Source organism: Dermacentor variabilis, chromosome 7, assembly GCF_050947875.1.
Source record: "Dermacentor variabilis isolate Ectoservices chromosome 7, ASM5094787v1, whole genome shotgun sequence".
Taxonomy (NCBI): domain Eukaryota; kingdom Metazoa; phylum Arthropoda; class Arachnida; order Ixodida; family Ixodidae; genus Dermacentor; species Dermacentor variabilis.
Window position 1 is genome coordinate 11,391,716 of NC_134574.1, and position 25,744 is coordinate 11,417,459.

At 46.6% G+C, this 25,744-nt stretch overlaps 1 protein-coding gene across 10 annotated transcripts in view; it reads right to left on the reverse strand.

The window, feature by feature from the left end:
• The window catches only part of LOC142587326 (egl nine homolog 1-like), a 249,396-nt gene that overhangs the window by 211,521 nt on the left and 12,131 nt on the right, over positions 1 to 25,744 (reverse strand). For all 10 annotated transcript variants that reach the window (XR_012829463.1, XM_075698230.1, XM_075698235.1 and 7 more), the window contains exon 2: positions 8,125 to 8,244. Coding sequence is in view for 9 of the 10 variants with exons in the window: in XM_075698230.1 (XP_075554345.1) it covers positions 8,125 to 8,244 (120 nt within the window). In the remaining variant the exon portion in view is untranslated. The remainder of the gene's footprint in view (positions 1 to 8,124; positions 8,245 to 25,744) is intronic.

The window sequence follows — 25,744 nt, forward strand, 5'->3', positions numbered from 1 at the left end:
AGGTGGTGTTGCCGACTACAAAAATCATTCCGGGAAGTTTTGGGACAGACCCTGTAGAACAAAAGAGCTTTTATTTGCATTTAATTTAATGCCATTTTCACTGGACCATTTCCACACTTTTTTAAGACCAATTTGAATGCGTCACTCACAGATTTACAAGGTTACATGACTTGAAACCAATCTGTACATCATCTCTATACACAGAATAAAATATGCTGAACAGTATTGCTAAACACTGTGGGGATGCGCAACCCTCTTGTGTCCCCTGATATGTTGTTCTCCCTGCATGGCTTCAGCCTCCTGTAATCCGACTTCACTGCATGGCTTTACAGCGGTGATTGGTGTGGCTGCATAGTAGTGTTGAGCTGCTAACACCACCTAATGGCGGGGTTAGTTGGGAGCGACAGGGCTCCACCTCTTTGGCTCGGGGTTGGCTAGGGGCGGGGACCTTCCGCACATGCACTGATCCATGCTTCTGCAAGACCATCTTGCGAGGCCTACACCGGAGTGGACCAACATGATCGTTGAAACGTGCCACCGTCTGCATGACCGAAGATGCAAACGAACAGGTGTTGGTGTCAAGCATGGGGCAAACATATTCACTCACTATCCGGTAGCAGTGACGCGGACTTCATAGATTTGTTGCATGCTCAACGGCATGTTTTGTGGATAGCAACTCGGCTAGCAGGCATTAGTCAATAAAAGGTGCAATAAATGACCTTATGATTGTTTGCACTACTATGTTGATGCTCCCTTGTCCCAAGAGTACTGGTCAGACCCCCAAAACACAAGGAGCTCATTTTTATGATAAGAAGTGTACAGCTGAGTAAGCCTCCCTGCGGCACCCCAGTTTCTCGTGCAAATTGTATAGATAAAGCATTACCTAATTAAAACGGAAGTGTGATTTGATAAGTAGCTTTCCATTAGGTTAAGGATTTTCCTGGGAACACCAATTTCTCAAAGATCTTGCAATATTCCATACCGCCACATTGTATCATATGCTTTTTCCACATCGAGAAAGACAGACACAAATAACTGTTTGTGTATAAAAGCACTGCAAATGTTTACTTCTATACGAACAAGTCTGTCTGTTGTAGAATGAGGTCCTCTAAAACCACACTAATATGGATCGAGCAGTTTGTTTAATTCAAGAAAGTGTAAAAGCCTGCAATTTATCATTTTTTTCATAAACTATGCAGATAACCTGTTAATGCAAAGGGGTGCTAATTTTCCACTTGTAATAAGATGATTTATTACGAGGCACTAGGCACAGTCTAGTAGCACTGGCAGTAGATGAACGCTGATCATGCGCACAGCCGACACAAGAGCGCCTTCTTCGTCTTCCTCTTCACCACAATGGCCCCCGGGAGAGAAGAGGAGCCATCCTGGCGACTTACGGCGTAGGTAGGATGAGGGGGTCATAGTACGGCTTAAGTCGGTTGACATGAACCGTGTCACGCCCGCGATGCCTATGGTCGGGTGAAGGTGTCACAGGTTCTACAACATAGGTGACAGCGGAGGTACGGTCTATGACGCGGTAGGGGCCATCATAGCGTGCAAGGAGTTTGGTCGAAAGGCCAGGGCTGTGAGGCGGGACCCACAACCAAACAAGGGAACCAGTCGGGAAAACTGGTGTAAGCGTGTCACTGTCACGCTGCAGCTTTTGACGACCTTGAGCAGTGGTCGTAAGGGTTCGCGCGAGCTGCCTACAGTCCTCGGCGTATTTGGCGGCTTCAGACACAGGCGTGCATTCGGAAGCATCGGGTCGGTATGGGAGCATTGTGTCCATAGTACACGAGGGCTCTCATCCATACAGCAGAAAAAAAGGCGAAAAGCCAGTGGTAGCTTGTGTGGCCGTATTATAGGCATGCGTGACGAACGGCAAAACAGTGTCCCAGTTACTGTGATCCGAGGCGACGTACATAGTCAACATGTCACCGAGTGTGCGGTTGAACCTCTCTGTCAAGCCATTTGTTTGCGGGTGGTAGGCTGTAGACTTGCGGTGAACGATGCTGCATGCAGCGAGAAGGGCTTGGATGACTTCGGACAAGAAGACACGTCCCCTGTCGCTGAGCAGTTCGCGTGGTGCGCCATGTCGAAGAACGAAGTTCCGCAAAATGAAGAATGCAACTTCGCGCGCAGAGGCTGCCGGGAGTGTGGCAGTCTCGGCGTAGCACGTCAAGTGGTCGACACCTACAATTATCCATCGGTTACCCGAGGAACTGCAGGGAAGTGGCCTGTATAGGTCTATGCCGACGCGATCGAAGGGCCGAGCCGGGAAGGGCAGCGGCTGTAGCTCACCAGGAGGGCGCCGTGGAATTTTACGCCGTTGGCACGCCGTGCAAGCGCGTACGTACTGGCGCACGAAGTGATACATGCCGTGCCAGTAGAAACGCTGCCTTAGCCGAGTATACGTTTTCAGAACACCGGCGTGACCATTATGAGGAGCAGCATGAAAATAAGCGCATATGTCAGAACGCATGTGTCGTGGTATCACCAGGAGCCATTTGCGACCATCAGGCAAATAATTTCTGTGGTAAAGAACGTTGTCGCGGACAGTAAAGTGAGCGGCTTGGCGACGAAGTGTTCGAGAAGAGGGTGTGGCGGATGGGTCGTGGAGGAAATTCAGCATAGTTGAAAGCAGGGGATCCTTACGCTGCTCGTCCGGCATATCAGCGACGTTGAAGGCTGACATGGATGCGAAGAGCGGAGACACTGAAGCCACATCACAAGGTAGCGGCGATCGGGAAAGCGCATCGGCGTCAGAGTGCTTTCTGCCCGATCGGTAGACAGCGCGGATATCATATTCTTGTAAGCGGAGTGCCCATCGCCCTAGGCGACCTGACGGATCCTTCAACGAGGACAGCCAGCAAAGTGAATGGTGGTCGGTGACAATGTCAAAAGGGCGACCATATAGGTATGGACGAAATTTGACGAGCGCCCAAATAATGGCCAAGCACTCCTTTTCGTTTACTGAGTAGTTGGCTTCTGCCTTCTTTAAAGTTCGGCTCGCATACGCGACGACGTACTCGACCGAGTGATTCGCCGCGCAGTAACGACACATGGTAGTGAGACGGGTTACACACAAGCATTGAGGATAATCCAGACACAGTGGTGAGGACGGCAAATGGGAGAGGTAGGGCCTTGCGACGTAGAAAAATCGGCGACGGTGTAAAAACTACTGTAGCGTCTGGCGCGGTAGAGCAAGAGACGGGCACAAGCACACACATGTCGGCTGGTATGTCCATATCGGACACAATAGTGAGCTTGGAGGCTTTTTGTTCAGAAGGGTCAGGCAGCGGGGCATCGGCAAGCGGAAAAAGCGCTACTTCGGCCCGGGCGCAGTCGATGATGGCACGATGCTGAGACAAGAAGTCCCAGCCGAGTATAATGTCATGTGAACATGATGACAACACGAAAAATTCAACAACGTAGACAATGCCTTCGATGACCACCCTTGCAGTACATTGAGCGACCGGGGCTATATGCTGCGCAGTCGCGGTGCTTAGAAGCATACCAGACAACGGTGTTGTGACCTTGTGGAGGCTGCGACAAAGCTTTTCGTCGATAACAGAAACTGCAGCCCCAGTATCAATAAGCGCAATTGCGGTGGTTCCTTCGACCAAAACGTCCAATAATTTGCGTGGCGACTGTGCAGGCCTTGTAGAAGTCGCGAAGCTTGCAGTTCGTGCCTGCGGAACTGCAGCAACTAGTTTCCCTCTCTAGGTGACTGGCGGCGACGTAAGGGGGGAAGTGAGCGACGACGTGGCGATGGCGAACGATGGGTGCCGACAGGGCGTCGAGGAGGCGGCGAAAACTCGTGGTTGGGAAGCATCTCATGCCCGGCGGTATCGTTGGAATAGGCATATCCAGGTGGTGCGACAGTAGCGTTAGCAGCTGGCATACGACGATGGCAGAAGCGCGCAACGTGGCCGGTGACACCGCAAGCGAAGCATATGGGTCGGTTGTCGCGTGTGCGCCAAGAGGTCTGAACTGGGCGTCGAGATGGAACGGGAGGCAACGCGGGAGGAGGTGCAGCTGGAAGTCGCATTGGCGCTGGAAACGAGAACGGCGGCGGCGCAGGTCGCGCGGCGACTTCGGCATAAGTCAGAGGTGCAGCCACGGGAGGGCAGGGTTGGGCGAAAGGTAAAGACCCAGCAAGTTCCTCGCGAATGGCCCGCCTAATGGGAGCAGCCAGAGATGTGTCAGGCAGGGGAGGTCTATCATTGAGAGGCAGCATAGACAATTGGCGCGCCACCTCCTCACAAATGAAATCCTTTATCTCAACAGAGAGCGATGCTGCTGGCGTGGTGTTTGAGCGAAGCGTGAGGCCCGAGAGAGAGTCGCCAGGTGCGAGAGCGCTGCGCGCAAGGACCCTTTGTCGACGCAGCTCATCGAAGCTCTGGTAAAGAGTGATGACAGCTGCGACAGAAGTAGGGTTCCGCGCCAGGAGCATTTGAAATGTGTCGTCCTCGATGCCCTTGAGGATGTGCTTCACCTTGTCTTCTTCAGTCATGGTGGAATCGACGCGGGCGCAAATATCAACGACCTCCTCTATGTAACTAGTATAAGTCTCGCCGGGCTGTTGAGCGCGCTGGCGGAGGCATTGTTCAGCACGGAGTTTTTGCAAGGCTGGGCGACCGAAGACTTCCGCGAATGCAGTTTTGAAAGCGGACCAGGTTTGCAGCTCCCGTTCGTGATTGTGGAACCAGAGGTTCGCAACATCAGCAAGATAGAAGATGACGCTACGGAGCTTCGTCGGGTCATCCCACTTGTTGTGTTCACTGACGCGCTCGTAGGTAGAGAGCCAATCTTCTACGTCAGTCTCACCTGAGCCGCTAAAAACAGGAGGGTCCCGCTGCCCTTGCACGGCGCCGCACATGACAGGAGCGGCAGATGCGCCAAGCGGATTGTTGGGAGCGTCGTTCATAGTAGCGGCTGGAGCAGATGTTAAAGTTCGGCTGCGAAGTTCCAGGGTGAGGTCGGGGAGTGCAGCACCTTCCACCAAATGTAATAAGATGATTTATTACGAGGCACTAGGCACAGTCTAGTAGCACTGGCAGTAGATGAACGCTGATCATGCGCACAGCCGACACAAGAGCGCCTTCTTCGTCTTCCTCTTCACCACACACTGAAGATGGATCTTTACCTTGATTTGAAATGGGTACTACAATGGCTTCTTTCCATGCAAGTGGAAAGTACCCAGTTGCCCAAATAGTATCGAAGAGAGACAGCAGTGGCATTTGAGCGTCAGAGTGAACATGCCTTATCACCTCGTACATGATTTTGTCGGCTCCGGGAGTAGAGCTTTGAAAATTTATGGAAGCTCTGATCTTGGCAACACTAATGAACGGTTGTAAGGCTCACTTTTATTACACTTCCTGTTTAGCGGTCTGCTTTCTGCTAATTGTTTTTGCTTAAGAAAGACTCTGGAATAATGTTCAGAGCTACACAGGCTCAAAATGGTATTGTAGGGTGTGAGCCCGAACCAAGGCAGGAGGCCTTACCTCCTGCCTTGGTCATCAACCAAAGGCAGGAGGTAAGGTTGACGGCCAATTAATTTTGTCAGCCGTTTTCATGCTCTTCCATCTTGTGCCATGGAATTAATGCTGGTGACGTATTTTCCCCAGCTTTCTCTTTAAGCAATGCTCCGTGTTCGTCTTTCTTGGGACTTTATATGTTTGAAGTTAACAAGTTTTCAGTTGTTGGAGGCTGGCATTGTATGTCCAAGTCTTATCTGTTTTTCTGAGCGTTCCTGCAATCCTTTTTCCTCAAGGGCACTCGCCTTTCCTTCGGAGTCTCATTCATTTGTGGGTTGCGCTCTAATGTGGTGTCAAAGATAAAAGCGGTAAAATAAGAAACAGATTCATTTATATTCTCACGCGCTAAGGCAAGAATAAGCAGCAATATCAACAGCCAGACACGGAAATGTCAGACACAAGGAGGACGGTTCACCAGCTGGCGCAAGATCCTTGACTTCGTCGTCTTCAATCACCGTTTTTGCTGGGCACGCAACGCTGGCTCAAAACACCAGGTGGCATTATTCCCCCTCCCAATGGAGCATCGACTCGATGCTCAAACAGAAAACGTACATGGAAACTAGACAAATAAGGTAAAACAAAAAAAAAGGGGGGGGGGGAACACGCTAGCACACATACGGAAATGCACACGGAAAAATGTGTTCTGTGGTCGGGAACAAAAAGAAACACTTCAAAGTTCTTTGGAGGAAGACGCGACGACAGCAAAAAAAAAAATAAAAAGGTTGTTTCACTAGTACACTTCACCGTGTAAAATACGGCTTGAGGCGGACCACATGTACAGTCTCTGCGCGTGGTAAACAGCGCTTGGGTGACGGCAGGTCTCCATCTGGAATCACTTCATAGTTCACGTCGCTTACACGCCTTAGTACTGTGTATGGTCCGAAGTACTTGCTGAGGAGTTTTCTCGCTGAGGCCTCGCCGTCTAATGGGTGTCCAAACCCAAACTTGGTCACCAGACTCATAGGTCACTTGTCGATGGTGGAGATTGCACCTTATTGCATCGGTACGCTGCTGTTGTCTTATGTGCACGCGGGCCAGTTGACGCGCTTCTTCGGCGCGCTGAATGTACTCCTCGACGTCAGGAGCTAACTGGTCGAGCGGGTTGGTATCTTCATATGGAATCATGGCGTCTAGCATAGTTTGGACATCTCGACCATAAACGAGGCGGAATGGCGGGAAGCGTGTAGTTTCCTGCGTGGCAGTGTTGTTCGCAAACATTACGTACGGTAGGATTTCGTCCCACGTCTTGTGCTGCACATCCACGTACATAGCGAGCATGTCTGCCAGTGTTTTGTTTAGTCTTTCTGTCAAGCCGTTAGTCTGAGGGTGGTATGCAGTGGCCTTTCGATGACTCGTGTAGCTCAGCTTGAAGATGTCATCCAGAAGCTTTGCCGTAAATGCCGTCCCTCGGTCAGTGATGATGAATGACGGTGCGCCATGCCGAAGCACAATGTGATGCATAAAAAACTGGGCAACTTCAGATGCTGTCCCGCGTGGTAGTGCCTTCGTCTCAGCGTAACGCGTCAAGTAGTCAGTTGCGACAATGATCCACTTATTGCCGGAGGAAGACAAGGGAAATGGTCCAAGAAGGTCCATTCCAACTTGATCAAACGGCGTAGGCGGAGGGTCGATGGGTTGTAGAAGGCCTGCAGGCTTGAAGTATGGCGACTTGCGGCGCTGGCATTCACGGCATCCTTCGACGTAGCGTTTGACGCAAGCAGTCAGTCTAGGCCAGTAGTACAGTTGCCGTACCCTGTCCAGAGTCCTTGAGTAGCCCAAGTGACCAGATGTCGGCTCGTCGTGGCAGGCTAATAGGATGTCGTCGCGAAGGGCTTGAGGTACTACTAGCAGATGTGGTTTGTCGCCGGCACCTGTGTTTCTTTTGTATAAGATGCCCCCTCGTAGGCAAAATGACGACAACCGTCGCGAAAGTGGGTGAGGAATGGACGCGATGCCGCCTTCTAAGTGATCGATGACGGGTCTTAACTCAGCGTCCGATTGCTGTTTAGCGAGCAGATCCGGCCTGCTGAGGGCTCCCAGAAAGGCACTGTCGTCTTCCTCGTCAGGATTCTGAGATTTAACAGGTGCCCGTGATAACGTGTCAGCATCTTCATGTTTCCTGCCCGACTTGTACACGATGGTGATGTTAAATTCCTGGAGTCGCAGACTCCAACGTGCCAATCGTCCAAAAGGGTCTCGGAGGTTGGTCAACCAGCACAAAGCGTGATGGTCGGTCACAACTTTGAATGGCCGCCCGTAGAGATACGGCCTAAACTTCGTGGTAGCCCAAATAACCGCGAGGCACTCCTTCTCTGTGGTGGAATAATTGGACTCTGTAACAGAGTGCGGCTCGCATAGGCGATAACTCGTTCAGTCCCGTCTTGTCGTTGCACCAGGATAGCTCCGAGACCGATATTGCTGGCGTCAGTGCGTACTTCTGTGTCGGCATCCCACTTGTTGAACGCGGCAACACGTTCATAGTGCACCAGCCAATCTTCAACGTCCTCATGTATGGCGCTGTGGAAGGGATTCGGCGTTCACGGATTGAATAGCGTACAATGAATCGGCGTTGTGCCTTCCATACCGGTTGGGGTGGTCGGAGCTGCCATTTTCTCTGGGAGGAGTCCAAACTCAGGGGGCTTGTCCACGGATCCTTCTGCTGGCGCGGTGTACAGGCGTAACCACCGGTACGGGGCTGGAGCTCCTGCGGACCGGAGGGGTTTGGTGCATAGATTAGATTACCTCGCACCTCCACCAGTTTGTCACACGCTAAGGCAAGAATAAGCAGCAGTATCAGCAGCCAGACACGAAAATATCAGACACAAGGAGGACGGTTCACCAGCTGGCGCAAGATCCTTGACTTCGTTGTCTTCAATCGCCGTTTTTGCTGGGCACGCAACGCTGGCTCAAAACACCAGGTGGCAATATTAAAATCATTAAGAGCGTTTAGAGGTACGTCTGTCATTGCTGGTTGGTTGGTTAATTTGGGTTTAATGGCACAAAGGCCAGGCTGCGCCAATAACAAGACAAAAAGAAACGCAACGCTAGAGCAGGTAAACCTGCATTACATTATAGCTGGTGTAAATAACCAGTTTTCCCTAAAAAGTCAAACAGGTTAGTAAATGGCACTTGGGGGTCATCTCCCAGTAGTAGAGCGGGGGGTAATGGTATATGTAAATTATACAGGTTGTGTAAAAACCTCTGTCTCTGTGTATCAATGTGTGGACATGTTATTAGGATGTGTATGACTAAGAGGTTCATAGCATTTTTTGCAAGTTGGCAGGTTTTCATTTCGAAGGAGGAAATTGTGCGTCAGCTGCGTGTGTCCATTCCCACCCCCCCCCCAAAAAAACTTATGGGGTTTTACGTGCCAAAACCACTTTCTTATTATTAGGCACGCCGTAGTGGAGCACTCCGGAAATTTCGCCCACCTGAGGTTCTTTAATGTGCACCTAAATTAAATACACGGGTGTTTTCGCATTTTGCCCCCATCAATATGCGGCTGCTGTGGCCAGGATTCGATTGTCCAATCCGAAGTCGACACAAGATAACCTCACAGAACCGTTGCTGCTGACTGCATGACTTCATCTTGCCAATTACAGGTTTAATATGATGCAGCTTGTTGCTTAAACAATGGTCCCATTCATGTTGCTATTTTGACGTCAAGGCCTTCCAAATCGCATTGACACTGTCTTTATGTGGAAGTGTTGCATTATGTTTTTGTATGCTGCCATTGATGTGCATCTATCCGCTGCTTTGTTACCTGGCATCCCAACATGCCTTGGTACCCAGCAAAGCCTAACTGACCTGTTATATTTGTTTGACATTATTGTGTTTAAAATATCTCCTAACAGGGGTTCACATTCGGATTTTACTTGTAGAGCCTTGAGTATGCTCAATAATTCTGTGTATATGACTGCGTTTTCATGTTTGTCAGTGATGATCTTTTGAACTACCATCTATATTGCGTATACTTCGGCTGTGTAGACAGAGGCACGGTGTGGTAATCGAATACTTGCTTCCCAATTTTCTGTTACTGCCCCTACACCCACGTGTTTTTTCGTTTTAAAGCCATCAGTATAAGATATCATGTAATTTTTATATTTGTCGTGAAGAGCGCGAAATTCTTGTATAGTGTGTTCACGTGGTGTGCCTCTTTTCTTTAAATGTGTTAGTGTCCAGTTGCATAACGGCGTGAAATTGCACCACGAGGGTAAATGTTCTGGCTTTATGGCAACCTGGAGGACTTCGTGAGGGACGTCATAATCGCGACAATATTTCTCGTATCGTAGGATAAGTGGCCTAATCATGTTTGGTTTATTTGTATAGTGTATGCGTGAGCTACACTGTGTGACAATGTTGTATCAGATGTGTTGTGGCGAGGACTGGATCCTGAGTATGTAGGAAAAAGTTCGTAGCACTCTGCACTGCTGTAACGGAGCGTCATTACAGTCAACGTATAAACTCCGGACAGGTGATGTTCTATAAGCACCACTTCGTTTGTCACTGCCTTAAATTCTTCCGTCTGCAGAAGCAATTTTCTATCAAGGGGCATGTGGGGGAGGATCATGTTTCTTTTGCAGATTTAAAGCACACAGGAAAATTATCACTGCCATAAGGGTTCATAGCAACATTCCATCTAAAAAGGGTACTAAGATTGGGGATGCTATGTTTAAGTTATATGGAACTGTATGTATTATTGCCTAGACCATAAAATGTTGTTTATTTCCTATTTAGCATGCAGATGCCTGAAGAAAACAGGATGTGTTCCATTATGAAACATCGTTCCAGCGCACAAGTGAACACGAACGAGAAGTCATGCGAACATCAAGTTCGTGACAGCGTCGACGCCCAGCTAAGGCGTCTGGAGAAGGCTTGGTTCCACGGAGAAATCGTGGCCTCGGTGGTAGAGAGCCAGATTCGCGAGGTAAAGGTTGGTGGGAGGCGCAGGCTGAAAAAAGACGCATGCCCGCAAAAGCGCCCTGTCGTAGTGCCCTATTGGCACCAGGTTTCTCACCGCCTCAAGAAGGTTGACGACAGGTGCGGGGTGCGTGTTGTGTTTTCAGCACCGGAAAAGCTGGAACGAATGTGTCGCCTAGTAAACGAATCCCAGAAGAAGCCAGCCTGCAAAATAAAGCACGCCAAAGCCCTCGTTGAATGTGACGTCGGCGTTGTGTATAGTATTGCCCTTGCCTGTGGGAAATGCTATATTGGCCAAACCGGGCGCTGTCTGAATGAACGCTTGCTAGAGCATTGCAGGAATGCTACATCACTAAGTGGCGCTGGTCATTTAGCCGACCACATTCGCCGTTGCGCGCACAAGCCAGCATGCAAGGCATTTTTCGAACAAACACGTGTGTTGCGCAAATATAGCAATCAGAAAAACCGGAAAATTTTTGAAGCGTTTTGTATCTCCAATGAAAACAATTACTGTGTCAGTGCTCCTTCTGTTGTACTCGGGAAAAAAGAACTTCATTATCTCAAAGCAAACGGGTGTGTCGCATCAGCTAGGTAGGGCGCGAGGTTCGTTCTTGGGCAAGGTTCAGAACGGCAAGGTTCGTTCTTGGGCGATACAAGTGAGAAGAGAGCTGCACTGCAATGAAAAGTGAGCTCGGATGGGAAGCGCTCTCGTCTTGCCAAAGAAAACTGCGTCTAAAATTGCTATTTAGCATATATAGTAACAAAACCGGAATTAATAGAGACACTTATTTTAAGCCACCGCACTATGTATCTACGAGAAACAGATCATGACTAAAATTCGAGAATACCGAGCTAGAACGAACCTTTATGCTAATTCATTTTTTGCCCAAACTGTAACAGAGTGGAATCGATTATCTTGTGACCAAGTGTGCTGTGCAAATGAAGAGGTGTTTTTTTTCAAAGTTGTAACCTCCCTGCTTGCATGCCCCCGGGCAAAGCGGGGTATCTCTGAATAAAGAATAAATAAAGAATAGAAAAAACAAGAATTTTATGCTGTCATAGGGATCGTCTACACGGGGGCTATTCAAGGCCTATGTTATAAAGAAGAAAGCGTGTGTATGTGTCAGCGATCCTTCCATTGTGCTTGCCGGTTGCGAGGTGCAATTTCTGGATGCAAGATTGTGACGGCAGCGATTTTGGATGGCCTATCAGCATGATGACATCATTTTGATCACTGTATATTTATGTTATCTTTCACCAAATAAAATTCAGTTGTGAGTCTGCATGCATCCTGTCCATTTCTACTTCTGTTGTTCATGTGTTTACAACGCAGTAATCCCTGTATTAGAAGATCAATATGGTCGTAGTGATGATTCTAACACATATAATAATCAGCATCATGATCTTAGTGGTAACGTGGTGCTCTAGACAGCTCGCAAGGCTGGCCTGTATGCTAGAGAGTCTGAGAGCCAGCCAGCTAGAGCAGGAATTGCCCTCCATGCCCGCACAAACACACTTGCTCAATCACAGAGCATGGCACACACGCACACAGACGACGGGTGCACAACATGCAGGAGGGCTAATTCAATCCGGTCGCAAGGAAGTGTAGTCCGAATAGCTAGGGGGGTGGAGAGAGAGCTCTGTATGCCAGACATAAGCACGGAGTTGTGGTGTCAGCCTGTACAGGCATGAAGGGGCTCAGGCTGTGCTGACCGCTTGTTCAGACGGACTGAAGAAGAAAGACTAGTGCTGTCCAGAGACCTGTCACGCACCCTGCAGAACAGACAGACTAGTGCAATGTTGCGCTGGTACTGCAGGGTGTGCCACTTGAAGGCTTCGAGGCAATCTTCATAGGCCGGCATGAGCTCGCAGCGACCAAAAAGACGGGAGTAGAGGGTGCATGTTGCCCGGCGCTGAACGAGCTCAAGTTTGTCAGCGACGTGACTCTGGTGCAGGGACTATACTCATTAGCAGTACTCAAGCCATGGCAGAATGATAGAAGTGTAGAGTGCTCGGAAAGCCCCAGGTCCACAGGGAAGGGAGACATGGGACGCAAACATAAGAATGTGACAATCCCTATATACAGTGCTGGTGACATATGCAGAAAAGTCGAGAAAAGGGCTGAATGTTACACCCAGAATGGGCAGGGCCAGAACAGCCTTCATAGGGGTGCCTCCGAGGAAGTAGGTTGGACACACAGCAGCTTTGTGGTGGCTGATACGCATAGTAGCACTTTTTGCACTGCTACTACAAAGTTTATTATTGCAGGCTCAGTCGTTCACCTTCACAGAATGTATTTATTTCAAGCGCATATGCTGTACATCGGCATAATGTTGCAGTGGAACTGTTAACTTGTTAATCAAACACATTCTGCGAAGATGTATTTGGAAATCTTTTTCCGGAGTACAGTTTATAGTATCACAGCGAGAGACATTTTAGTGGAAGCTAAAGAGATTCGGGCAGTTTAAACATACAGAGTGCACAAAGCGCTGATGACCACCTTTTCCCCTTCCCCGCAATGCACTCACGCCATCTGCTCTTTCCATTAATGGAGATCAAAAGCCAATTAGTTTCATTGACTGAGTACATGCTGCTTTTCAAGCAGGCATCGAAGCAATCCTGGTATACATGGCTGCATGCATAGGTCTTGCATGATGCAGGTCCTCCTTTGCATTGCACACGGTGCACATATTGCAAACAGATCATTTCTTTCTGCAGTGCTCAAGTATAAGGATACACTGACTCAAACATGACTGTGCTGTGTCATGTTTCCTTCAGTGCATCAGCGTTCTTTATTGCTGCACGAGCAATTTATCCCCAACTAGCCCATAAGGCGCCCACACTTGAAAGAAGTGAGTGAAGGAATACTGTGAACTTGTACTGAACTGCATTCACATGCTGAATAGAAGGGCGCATTGTCAGCTAAAACGGCCAGCATGGCTGATGACGTATGTACTTCCCACTGTTTGACTACTAGTGTCTTTCATTTTCAAAAATTATCTGTGCCACTGGAAACACTGCAGAGTTCGTCCGTTAAGATTCAGTCACCCGAGACCACAAGAAGCATGCCATGGTTCACAACCCGAAGTTCCACACAGTTCGTTCACCACATCACACACTGCAGAAAGTCGAAAGTGCTATATTTTAAGTCGCTGCAGCCCCAAATGGAACTCAAAATTCATTTCCTTCGGCAGAGTTTATCAGCTGCGTTCCTTCACTCACCAGTTATGAGCTCGATGGTTGCGCTAGGCTTTTGCGTAATGTAAACATCGGCGGTAGGCGAGTGCTGATTATCTAGACTTTGGAGTTCGGAAGCATGTTTACATTCGTTTTGAGCACAACAAAGTAGACATACACCAAGCACAGACATTGCAGCAATCGTGATTTGGTTGGACGTTTTAGCAGATGATCGCACTGAGACCAGCAGAACCCAGTGGGCAGGTTGGATTTGTCGGCATTGCTCGTACTTGGCTCGGATCCGCGTCACACTGCCACAACCCACGATCATCAGCCATGTTGTTTCAGCTTAGTATCACAACACGGTCTTTCTGGAACACTGTCGCGCACATCACGCATTCGAAGAACTCCGATGATTGTTGGTGTCTGCGTCTTTGCATCGGTGGCCATCAGGCATAGCAGCCGGAGGCCTTGCAGCCTCCAATTAGTGGATGCCGGCAACGCATTGTAGCCTCTGAGTGGTGCACGCCGACAAAGCATCGCTATGTGTCGCTGATCTTCTAGCACTGGCAGCCGACAAAATCTCTGCGCGTTGCCACACATCACTCCGTCCTCGAGTGATGCTTTTAATGCACTTGTGCGTGCCTAAGCTTGCCAACGCACTCTGGTGATGTAATATGGCAAAAACTTGACAAAATCTGCCTGCCTAGGTGGTGAAATGTGCGGGAAACCAGGCAGCGAGCCCGATCGGTCTCTGACTGTTCTTTTTTTTTCGCCACAGCGAAGCGGAAAGCCATTCCGCTTCACCAGAAGCTGCACTAGCACGTCAACATCCAGTAGTAAAAGTTAACATCTTCTGTTGTTCATTGTGCATCTTAAAAAAAAACTTGCTAAAGGTACCAAACTATGTCTTCTTCCTCTTCCATTGTGAACTTAAGGTTACAGCGCAAACACCTAAGACGATCCACAAAAAGAAAGACACGACACACACTGGCACTGACTAACAACTTAAGTTCAGAATTATGTACCAACTAGACCCAAATGAAGTGTTACTCAAATTCCTCTTCCATGGCAGACAAAAGTTAAAGGCGGCACACGCAGATGCACGAAACAATAGCTTTTAGTAACTGACGGGTCAATGAATGAACATAGTGCTTGAAGTGGTGTGATGAACAGTGCCCCCACGCGGACAAAGGTATGCAGACTAGGTGGATATGGACGAAAGCAGCAGCAGTGAAACAAATGTGAACATCTTGGACATGCGGGGAAAAGATTTTTCGCCTGCTTTCGGCTTCTTTCCACTTCCCAAGTGTGAACGCAGCTTTTAAGTGAAAAAAACGCAATCGGCGCTTGATCGGCATAGTTGTCATAGTCCGGCGTAGTGTCAAATTCGCATGTCAGCGGCTTGCTTTTATGTCTGCTTTGGGTTTTGGTGTATGTGATGGGCCTTAAATTGAGTTATATGCCTGCTGCGGGACATAAAGTTGATCTGTTCACAAAACGGAAACTCTGATTGGACAACGACAAACTTTGACATGCCTATGAGCATGGATGGTTGAGCAAAGAGATGCACACAGCAGGCTTGTCAAAACAGGTGCATGCTTCAACGTAATGCTTGCTATAATGGCAGACGGCCAGATGCGGCTGCTAGGATGGACTGAGGCACGTTGGGAGTGCGCATTCAGTTTAGGCTCGCACGATTGGCCTAATCCGCACATACTGTGCGCGGCTGACCCGTTGGTTCTTTATTCTATGGTGGAACTACAATGTGGATGAAGCGGACAGCGACCTGAATGGCAGGTCTGGTAGTCCTGATGGGGAATGAGGTTAAGTTTGCAAATGGTATACATGTATTTTTACTGCAAAGATAAGTTATCTTATGCATGTTCCAAATCATTACACTCTTACTTTTCAATTTTGCTGTTTTGAAAACGTCTCCATGAAATTTACCCCGCATAATTACCGCACCTCCCAACTTTGCTTCAGTATATTCGGAAAAATAAGTTCATTTATTACGCACGTATATACGATACTTTCATTAATTTGACTACGGTTAATTTAATCGCGATACTACATTTTCTACCTTCCTACTCTCGTAGCACAGAGTGCTCCAAGCTGGCATAACCAGCTTACTTGGTAGAGAAACTTTTCTTCAGCTGCCGTCGTCATTGTTTCTCCTCTTCCATCAGAGATGAGACACCATAGACGTTTGCATCTAGAGAAAAGACTATGTACACAATATTTACATCGACAGCTATTTACAGTGGGTCTGACGTATCAACTTGACATGGTCAATAGTGCATAACACCGTTCATATGTCAAGACCCCTCAGTTACACTGGGACCGGTGCCTTATGTAGGCAGAGTCGAAAGTGCAGAGCACTTTTCCTGCGCCCAGAACCCCCGTGAGAGGTCAGGAGCCCGGTTTTAACCCTTCAGTTGCTCCTCCCGAATACCCTCACGGCAAATCACGACACCCCAGTGACCTGATTGGGTCAACTGGGCTGTCACACTCTCTCTCTCACCGGCTCCCTGCATTCCTCAGAACATTCAGAGAGATAGAGGGAGAGAAAGGGACCACCAAACAACAAATAAACAAATAACATCCCAAACATCCTGCTCTGCGACATGTATGGGAAAGTCTCTCGACACTTTGAAGAACACTTACGGGGAACGAACATCTGCGTCGCCCCATCCTAGCACCTTAATTAAAACCATCACGCACTGCGTGCCGCAAAGGGTCCCCCAGCCAAAGCGCACCCACCAATTCACCATGCCATCTTGTGCTTGGTTCGTCTCCTCCGGTGGGCCCATAAAGCTAAGTGCAGAGATGGATTGTGTCTCGGGTGCCAGCCTGTCTTTCAAGAGACCATGCATCGGGTCCCCGATCCCTCTGGCTTTAAGTTGCCCTTTTGTACCCAAGGCATGCCCATTGACACCCTAATGACGCTTTGCCCATGGTCCGTCCCAGGCCGGGCACCTCCATCCGCGCTTCCGGGCCAAAGAGCCCCCAACGTCACACCCTCTCCTACGTTTCAAGACCGCACATGCGACAGGTTAAGATGTCCCGAGGTGGCGACACAGGCTATCTGCCGCCAAAGAGCGCCTCCTGACTCACTACCCAAGTGCCCAGCTGGTTTTACTCTCGGCGAAGACCGAAAACAGCGATCTCCCACAATTCTGGGGCGAAATTACCTCTCAGCCTCTATGCCGTTTGTCAACATCCTTTACAGCGATCAAAGGTCCTGGCTGGCGCCCGTACATAAATAGGAGCCCAAACTTTACTTATTTTGATAGTTTAATTGGCCCAACCAATATAATTCTAACTTGAATGAATGAATGAATGAATGAATGAATGAATGAATGAATGAATGAATGAATGAATGTGTGGTTTTTATTGGCGCAAGGGCCAGGTATGGCCAAAGAGCGCCAAGCCAGTGTTGATGAATTCACAGTGTAGTTATGAGTTCAATGAGGTTGATGTGACGTGGCTGTAAAGGGGCCTTAAAAATAGTCGCTCTAGAGTGCGTAAAACCTATCTGTTATAAGATTATGTCGATGATAACGACATGTTCTATGAGCAGTAAAATCCATCGTGAGACAATGATGCATTATAAAAGATATGTGAGATGGTAAAATTACCTGGAGCACTACTGCCTCGCCAGAGCCCTTGAAACACAAGGGCCTGGAGGCATGTGCTATACAGTATGACTATCACAGCGACTATTCTCTCAAAAGAGGAAGCGCTACGAATGTATAGGACTAATAACGTGTAGGACAACATCTCTGAGGAAACCTAGGACTGTGTTTGTATTAAAAAGCGGTTCTGGACCGAGAAACATTACAGGATGAAGAGGAATGTGCTGCCGGTATGCTAAGGAAAAATGTCTCCTTCTCTCAGATTCGGCTTTCCGGCACTCCAGGAGGACATGGAGCACGGTCAGCCTCTCCCTGCATCTGCCACAGGTTGGAGGGTCATTTCCGGTGAGTAAAAAGTTATGGGTGCCAAATGTGTGTCCTATTCTAAGACGACAGAATAGGACATCTGTCCGGAGTGACTTTATTGCAGAAGGCCAGAACCCTAATTGTGGCTTTATTACGTGCAGCTTATCATTTGTTTTTCTGTCTCACAAGCGTTTCCAGTAGTTTCGCAGTTTCCTGCGCAAGAAGGGGCTCAGATCTGTGACAGGGACTGCAGCGGTAGTATGAACAGAATACGATTCAATTGATGTGGCCATCTAGTCCGCCAAAACATTGCCTTCGATGTCCCTGTGATCCGGCACCCAGCATATGATGACCTGCTGGTTACATATATATACGCTTTACATAGGACGAAATATAATTCATTGATTGCTGGATTTTTGTGCTTACAAAATGACATCAAAGCCTTCACAGCGCTTAGGGAGTCCGTATATATAACAGATTTTTTTAGTTTTGTTTTCCTTATATGCTTTGCAGCTGACAATAGTGCGTAGGCCTCAGCCGTAAAGGTGCTTGTTTCCGGATGCAGTACATCAGATTCCGAGAAGAATGGGCCGACGGCTGCATAGGACACCCCCTCGCGTGACTTCGATGCATCTGTGTAGAACTCCGTGCAAGGGACCTTGTATTGGAGTTCCCGGAAATGCATTTGGATTTCAATCTCTGGAGCGTGTTTTGTAAATTGCATGAAAGATATATCGCATTGTATCATCTGCCACTCCCAAGGAGGTAGCAGTTTAGCTGGAGGCATTAGGCGATGTTTGAGGATTGGGACATCCATTTCAACACTAAGCTCCCTCACACGAAGTGAAAAGGGCTGTCTTACAGAGGAACGATTACGAAAGAGTGTATCATATGTGATATCATTAACGGTATTAAAACATCGATGTTGAGGATTAGAGTGGACTTTCAGGAAATATGTTTGGCTGATGTATGTTCTCTGGAGATAGAGTGACCACTCATTTGATTCTACATACAAACTTTCAATGGGACTTGTTCTGAAAGCGCCAGTGGCCATTCGAATTCCTAAATGGTGAACCGGATCTAGCATCTTTAGCACGCTCGGGGCTGCAGAATAATAGATCACGGCACCATAGTCCAATCGTGATCGAATGAGGCTTTTGTGAAGATTCATCAAACATTTTCTATCGCTGCCCCATGTTGTATGGGATAAAATTTTCAGTAAGTTTATTGTTTTAAGCATTTCACCTTGAGATACTTTATGTGTGGAATAAATGTTAGTTTAGAGCCAAGTATGATACCTAAGAACTTGTGCTCTTTGTCTACAGGGATTGGCTGCCATACATTTCGATAGTGGGATCTGCAACGAGCCCTCTCTTTCTTGTGAAAAGCACACAAGAACTTTTGTACGTGTTCACTTTAAATCTGTTTTCGTCTGCCCATTTAGATACTTTGTTCAAGCCCTGTTGTACTTGCCTCTCACACACTGCAAGGTTGCAGGATTTGAAACCTATTTGTATGTCATCTACATAAACAGCATAGAAAATGGCTGGCGGTAATGAAGCGCAGAGCGTGTTCATCTTAATGATAAAGAGAGTGCAACTGAGTACGCCTCCCTGGGGTACACCAGTTTCCTGTGTGAATGTACGCGACAGTGCATTCCCTATTTTCACCCGAAATGTACGGTTTTGTAGGTAGCTTTCGATAATGTTTAACATATTGCCACAGATGCCCAGCACCGACAGCTCGTACAATATTCCGTACCGCCAAGTTGTATCGTATGCCTCTTCCGTGTCAAGAAATACGGATAGGAAGGATTGTTTATGTACGAAAGCATCGCAAATGTTTGATTCGATGCACATGAGATGGTCGGTTGTAGATCGCCCTTCCCTGAAGCCACATTGAAGTGGGTCAAGCATATTGCTGGACTCTAGAAAATGTATGAGACGGCAATTCATCATTTTTTCAAAAAGCTTGCAAAGACAGCTCGTAAGCGCTACATATAGGACGGTAGCTGGTCAGCAGTGATGTACCTTTACAGTGCTTTAAAACAGGGATAACAATAGCTTCTTTCCATTTAGATGGGAGCTACCCGGCAGCCCATATAGCACTGAAAAGTGCGAGTAGCGTTATTTAAGTATCGCTGTGGAGATGTTTAAGCATATCATACATGATCCTGTCAGGTCCAGGTGCAGAGCTCTGACATGCAGCCAAAGCAGCTGTCAATTCGGCAATGTTAAAAGGCTGGTTATATAATTTGTTCTGCCTGAATTTGCGGTTGATGGCCTCACATTCTGCTATTTGTTTGTGCTTTAGGAATGCCTTGGAATAATGATTTGAGCTGGAAATCCGCTCAAAATGTTCCCCGAGTGTGTCAGCTTGATCTTCTAAGCTATTGCCTTCATCGTTTACTAGGGGCAACGGATGAATAACTTGCCCCTTTAGCCTTCTAAGCCCGTCCCACACTTTAGCCTCTTGAGTATATGAATTTATAGCTGAAAGGAACCTCTGCCAGCTTGCCCTCTTTGCCTGTCTTCGCGTTCGTCTTCCCTGGGATTTAATCTGTTTAAATTCTACTAAATTTTGGGTGGTAGGGCATTCACGTAGTTTGCCCCAAGCTTTGTCTCCTCCGTGCCTCTCTGCAATCGTTGTTCCACCAGGGGACCCGTCTTTTCAATGAAGTGCCGTTTGTCTGAGGGATGAATTTGTCTGCTGCATCAATGATAACAGCGGTAAAATATGATACGGCATGATCCATGCTAAAATCACTTATAAAATCTGGTAATATGTAGGTGGATTCTTTAAAGCATTCCCAATTAGCCTCGGCTCATTTCCAGTGAGGAACAGGCGGAGGGGAGTCATGTTGTGTTACTAGGTTTAGCGTTAATGGGAAGTGATCACTTCCAAATGGATTTGTAATTACAGACCACTCTAAATCAGGGAAGATAGAACCAGAACCGATAGACAGGTCTACTGAGGAGTATGAATTATGCTGTGGATTATAGTAGGTCGGTTCTTTCTTATTAAAGAGGCATGCACTGGAGTTTAAAAGGAAATTTTCAATGAGTCGACCTCTCGCGTCGCATCGTGAGTCTCCCCACATCTGGTTATGGGCGTTAAAATCTCCCACGAGTATGTAAGGCTCGGGGAGCTGGTCAATGAGGTTATAAAAGTCTGCTTTTTCGAGACGCTGGTTTGGCGGTGTATAAATGAAACACACTGTTACTATTGTGAAAAAGAATGGCCCGAACTGACACTGCCTCGAGGGGCAGGTTAAGGACGACGGGTCGGCAAGCGACAGATCTGTGGGTTACTATTCTAACTTGGCTGGTCAGCATGCATAGACCTAACCTCAATGATGACCCCAGAGGCGACTCCAATAAGAGTAGCATCTGTCTTGACATCACTTAAGGTACAACGAATGCACTAAATGCCACTTTGGCCTGTTTACCTGTGCCGGGTATCAAGCACATAAAATATTAGCTTCTTTGTTGCTAAAGTCTGAATGTTTTGAGGGCAAATGCACCTAAATTTATGTGGCTAGATTATCATTGCTACATCATGCAAGCAGATGGTGTCCAAAGCAACCAGGTGAAACCTTCAAGGGCTTCCGAGATTTCCACCACTGTTATGGTGGGCTTTATGTAGAGTGCGTGATCACGCCACGATGAAAACCGAATAATAGTACAAGCGTAAAAGAAAATTACTCGTCGAGCAAAAATATTGATTAAAATTGTGCAATAAGGGCTTCAGCGATACAGTCGGCAACCAGTGGGAACAGCTCTAACAGGTAAGAACCTGCTCGTTGATCACAGATGAAATATTCCTTGCTATTTTTGAATACCAGTGCAAAAGGGTTGCTTCAAGCCAAATGCATCAGACACGAAGTTGATTCTCTTCAATGTATACTTGAGAAGTTGTGGGTAACTACTATGCTTAGTCAAGTGCATTCCCATATTTCTGAAAGATAAACGATTTTGTCTACCCCAGCGTACTAAAATCTCCCAATGCAAGGTGAGACATGGTGCACCGAAAAGTCTTTCTTAATATTACACGTAATTACATGAGCACAGAAAAATTTTGTGGCTAATTTAGAAAAATTGTCTTCGGTTTTATGTCCTCTATTATTGGCCATCATTCTATTTTTGCTGTATTGTATTTCTTTTTCTTTATGTATGGAGTTTATGTGCCAAAACCACGATTTATTATGAGGCACGCCGTAGTTGGGGCCTCCAGATTAATTTGGACCACCCAGATTTTTTCAATGTGCACCTAAATCTAAGTACACGGACATTTTTGCATTTCACCCCCATCGAAATGCGGTCACCGTGGCCAGGATTTGATCCCATGACCTTGTGCTTAGCAGTGCAACACTAAATCTACTAAGCAACCACGCTGTACTGTAACTGTCTTAAGCAACGTCTTAAGCTGAATTATAAAGCAGATTGCCCTGGTACTGAAAACGTCTAGTGCATGCAAATTTTGGTACTAGTGCCTGCAGATTTTTAATCTGTGGTAGCAACCACAAAAACATGTACTCTGAACTAGAGAGTTCAAAACTTCTACAAGCAACCCAAGACATGTTTTATAAATACATTTTTCTTTAATGGCTCAACAGTGTGGGTGAAGTGCCTGGGAATGCACTTCACCAACAGACTATACGGAGAAGTCAGAGTTATAAACTACTGTGGTTTACTGAAAGCCATTTCTACATAATAGAAATAGTTTTGCCTTGCCACAAGTCAATGAGAACACGGAGCGGTGGAAGCATGCTTTTTTGCTATGGCGTACTAGAATATGGAAGAGTGGGTCCACCACAGTGCATGTTTTCCTGTAAAGCTGAAAACATTGGTGGCACTACAATCAACTAGATCGGGAAGAATACATAACATCCACGCCGACACTCATGATGACAGTGGAAAATGATCTCAAATTATACAGTTTAGTCGATGCGGTATCATGATTTTTGGGTTTCGATATGTTACTGAAGACCCAGAAAGCCGCAATTGACCCTGGGCCAGCATAATGTAAAACTATTCCAAATGCACCATTAGCTCTTCGTGATAGGTCAAGATGGCTCAGGCCTCTCCCATATGGGCCCAAAAACAGATTGGAATAGTTTTACATTACACTGGCCCTGAGGGCAGAGACGCCTGCCTGCTGAACCCACTGCAGCATGCGCCTCCCTAATGCAGCATTCTTTCGCATTCCACGAAATCAAAGCTTTGGCAAGCATTTCATTTCCATAATGTAATTAATGCTAGACCTTTGTAAGCAGACATACCATCCTGAACAAATGAAATGTGAATAAGAAATCACAAAGTAGAACACCTTTCTCAAGTAACAACTCACTAGCATGATCTCATGCCACTATTTATCTAAAAATAATGTACAGCGCGAAGGACAAGGACAGCGATAGACGACATACACCTTCCTTGTCCTTCGCGCTGTACGTTATTTTTGATCATGAATTACCAACTAGCCCAAGCAACCATCCTAGCTATTTATCTGGTTGCAAAGGTGGCATAGGCCTCACACTAAGCTTGAATCCAAAATTATGCTGACATTACATATTGGCGAAAACAGATAGGAAAAAATTTGTTTTAGGTATGCCTAAAATGCCTTTTAGGTATATGTTTATGAGGTTGTTTCACTCTACGCAAGAAATGGCTGATTGATGTGCGGTGTTTAATGACAGAAGGGCCAGCTATGCCAAAAAGCACCATGACATATGGGAATAAATTGTCTGTGTTTTCTGTATGAAATAATCAAATGAATTGCACATGGTAATTGTAATGTGCCTGCAAAGAGGCCTAAAAACGTGTCGTTGTGAAATGCATAAAATATACAGGCATCAAACTAATGCCAATGACTCATGATGTGAGCTATGAGCATAAAAGTTTGGCTACGAGGAAGTGACATAATAAAATGTAATCAAGCACTACTACCAGCACAGGACTCTTGAACTTAAGGACTGGGGGCACGTGCTGTAAAAATTTGTCACTGCGGCTATAGCCTCGATGGCGAAATTGTGCTACACATGATCTGGTGAAATTATTTCTAATACGTTAACTTCATCTAAAAAGAAAAAAAAACAGTTTTCAGGTTAAAAAGTGGTTCGTTACTAAGAAGGTATGCTAGATGGAATGGAATGTGCTGAAGATATGCAGAATGAAGGTAATTTTTCTGCTCAGTTTCTATTTCCCTGCACTGTATGAGGACATGGAGAAGTATAAGGCTGTCAGCACACCTTCGACATGACAGAGGATCGCTTTCAGTTAGTAGGTAAAAGTGAGTGCCGAAGGGAGGACCTATTCTTAATCGACAGAGGAGCACTTCCTTGTATCGTGCTGTTTTCTCCGTCATCCAGTAGCCTAATTTAGGTTTTATCAGGCGTAATTTATTGGATTCCCGAGTATCCCAGTTTTTCTGCCAGTGCTTCTTCAAATTATGCTGAAAGTACGGTTTATAGTCTGTGGTTGTAATGGATGGGTTTATGTTCGTGTTGCTAAAAACTACTGAGGTAGCATTCTCGTCAGCAGCTTCATTGCCTTTTATGCCACTGTGGCCAGGTACCCAGCATAGGATGATAACTTGCTTGCCCATATAAGCTGAACATAGTAGTGCATATAGTTCATCAAATACAGTGTTTTTATGCTTTTGTAAATTCATTACGGCTTGGACTACAATCAATGAGTCCTTAAACACAATAGCCCTAGTGAGATTCATTTGTTTTATGTGTTTAACCATGGGAAGGATCGCATATGCTTCAGCCGTAAAAACACTTGCATATGGATTCAATGTGCCGACGGTCCTAGAGCTGCATAAGCAACACAAGCAGGAGACTTGGAAGTGCCTGTATAAAATTCAGCACAGGAATACTTATTCTGAAGTTCAAGAAAATGTAAATCTATATGTGCTTCACATGCTCGTTTTGATATTTAGACGAAAGAGAGGCCACACTGAATGTTCTGCCACTCTCAAGGCAGTGGAAGCGTAGGCGGAGCCATTAGGACATTCTCTAGAAGGGGGAAGCCTGTTTCTCCCGACAGAGCCTTCAATCAGAGGGACAGAGAAGGCGGTTTCAGAACAGCCTGGCTGTGGACAAGTCATAAATAAATGAATGACATGGATGATGTACAGATGATTTTACCTTCAAAGCATAGGAAAAGCATAGATATATCTTTTGGAAGCAAAGAGACCACTCGTTAGATTCCATGTTGAGCATTAGCGCAAGCTCTTGGACCAATTGGTGCATGATGAATTTGAAAAAGGGGGTACCAGCAAAACATAAAGGACGCTGACACAATGAGAAAGAAAATTGCGTCAGTGATACGTCTTTGTGTTTAACAAACAAGGAACATGCTTACCTATCGAGTAGGTAAAATATGATTAATAAAAAAACTGACATGCACGCACAGGTCTTGGGAGGAGTAGAAGTTGCGCATGCGTCGGCTCTTTTTCACATGGTAATGTATCTTCGAGGTGTTATCTGTGCACATGTCTTGGGAGGAGTTGAAGATGCGCATGCGTTGGAGGTTATGTGCAGCAATGTAAATTTCAATAAAGTACAGTTGAAAGTCCAGCATCCGTCCATGTCTAACACCTTTTCCTTGTGTGCACATTCTTTGTGTTTCGCTGGTACCCCCTTTTTCAAGTTCCATGTTGAGGCTTTGCACAGGTCTAGTCCTGAAGGTACCTGTAGCAAGACAAATACCCAAGTGGTGGATAGGATCCAACATTTTCACAGCACAAGGCATAGCTGAATGATAGACTGTGGCTCCGTGGTCAAGGTGTGATCATACTAAGACTTCTATACAAGCTTATGAGGCATCTCCTGTCACTTCCCCAGGACGTGTGTGACAGGAGCTTCAACAGGTTCATAGTCTTGAGGCACTTCAATTTGAGATACTTCAGATGAGAGAGAAACGTTAGTTTACTGTCTAAGATAATGCCTAAGAATTTATGTTCGGAGCTCACAGATAGTCGTTCTCCATGAAGGTCTATAACGGGGTCTGGTAGTACACTTCTCTTGTTGGAGAAGAGGACGCACATACTTTTTCTGAAGGTTTATCCTGAATTCATTCTTGTCCGCCCACTTAGACAACTTATTTAAACCAATCTGTACTTGTCGCCCGCAGATACTAATATTACACGATTTGTAAC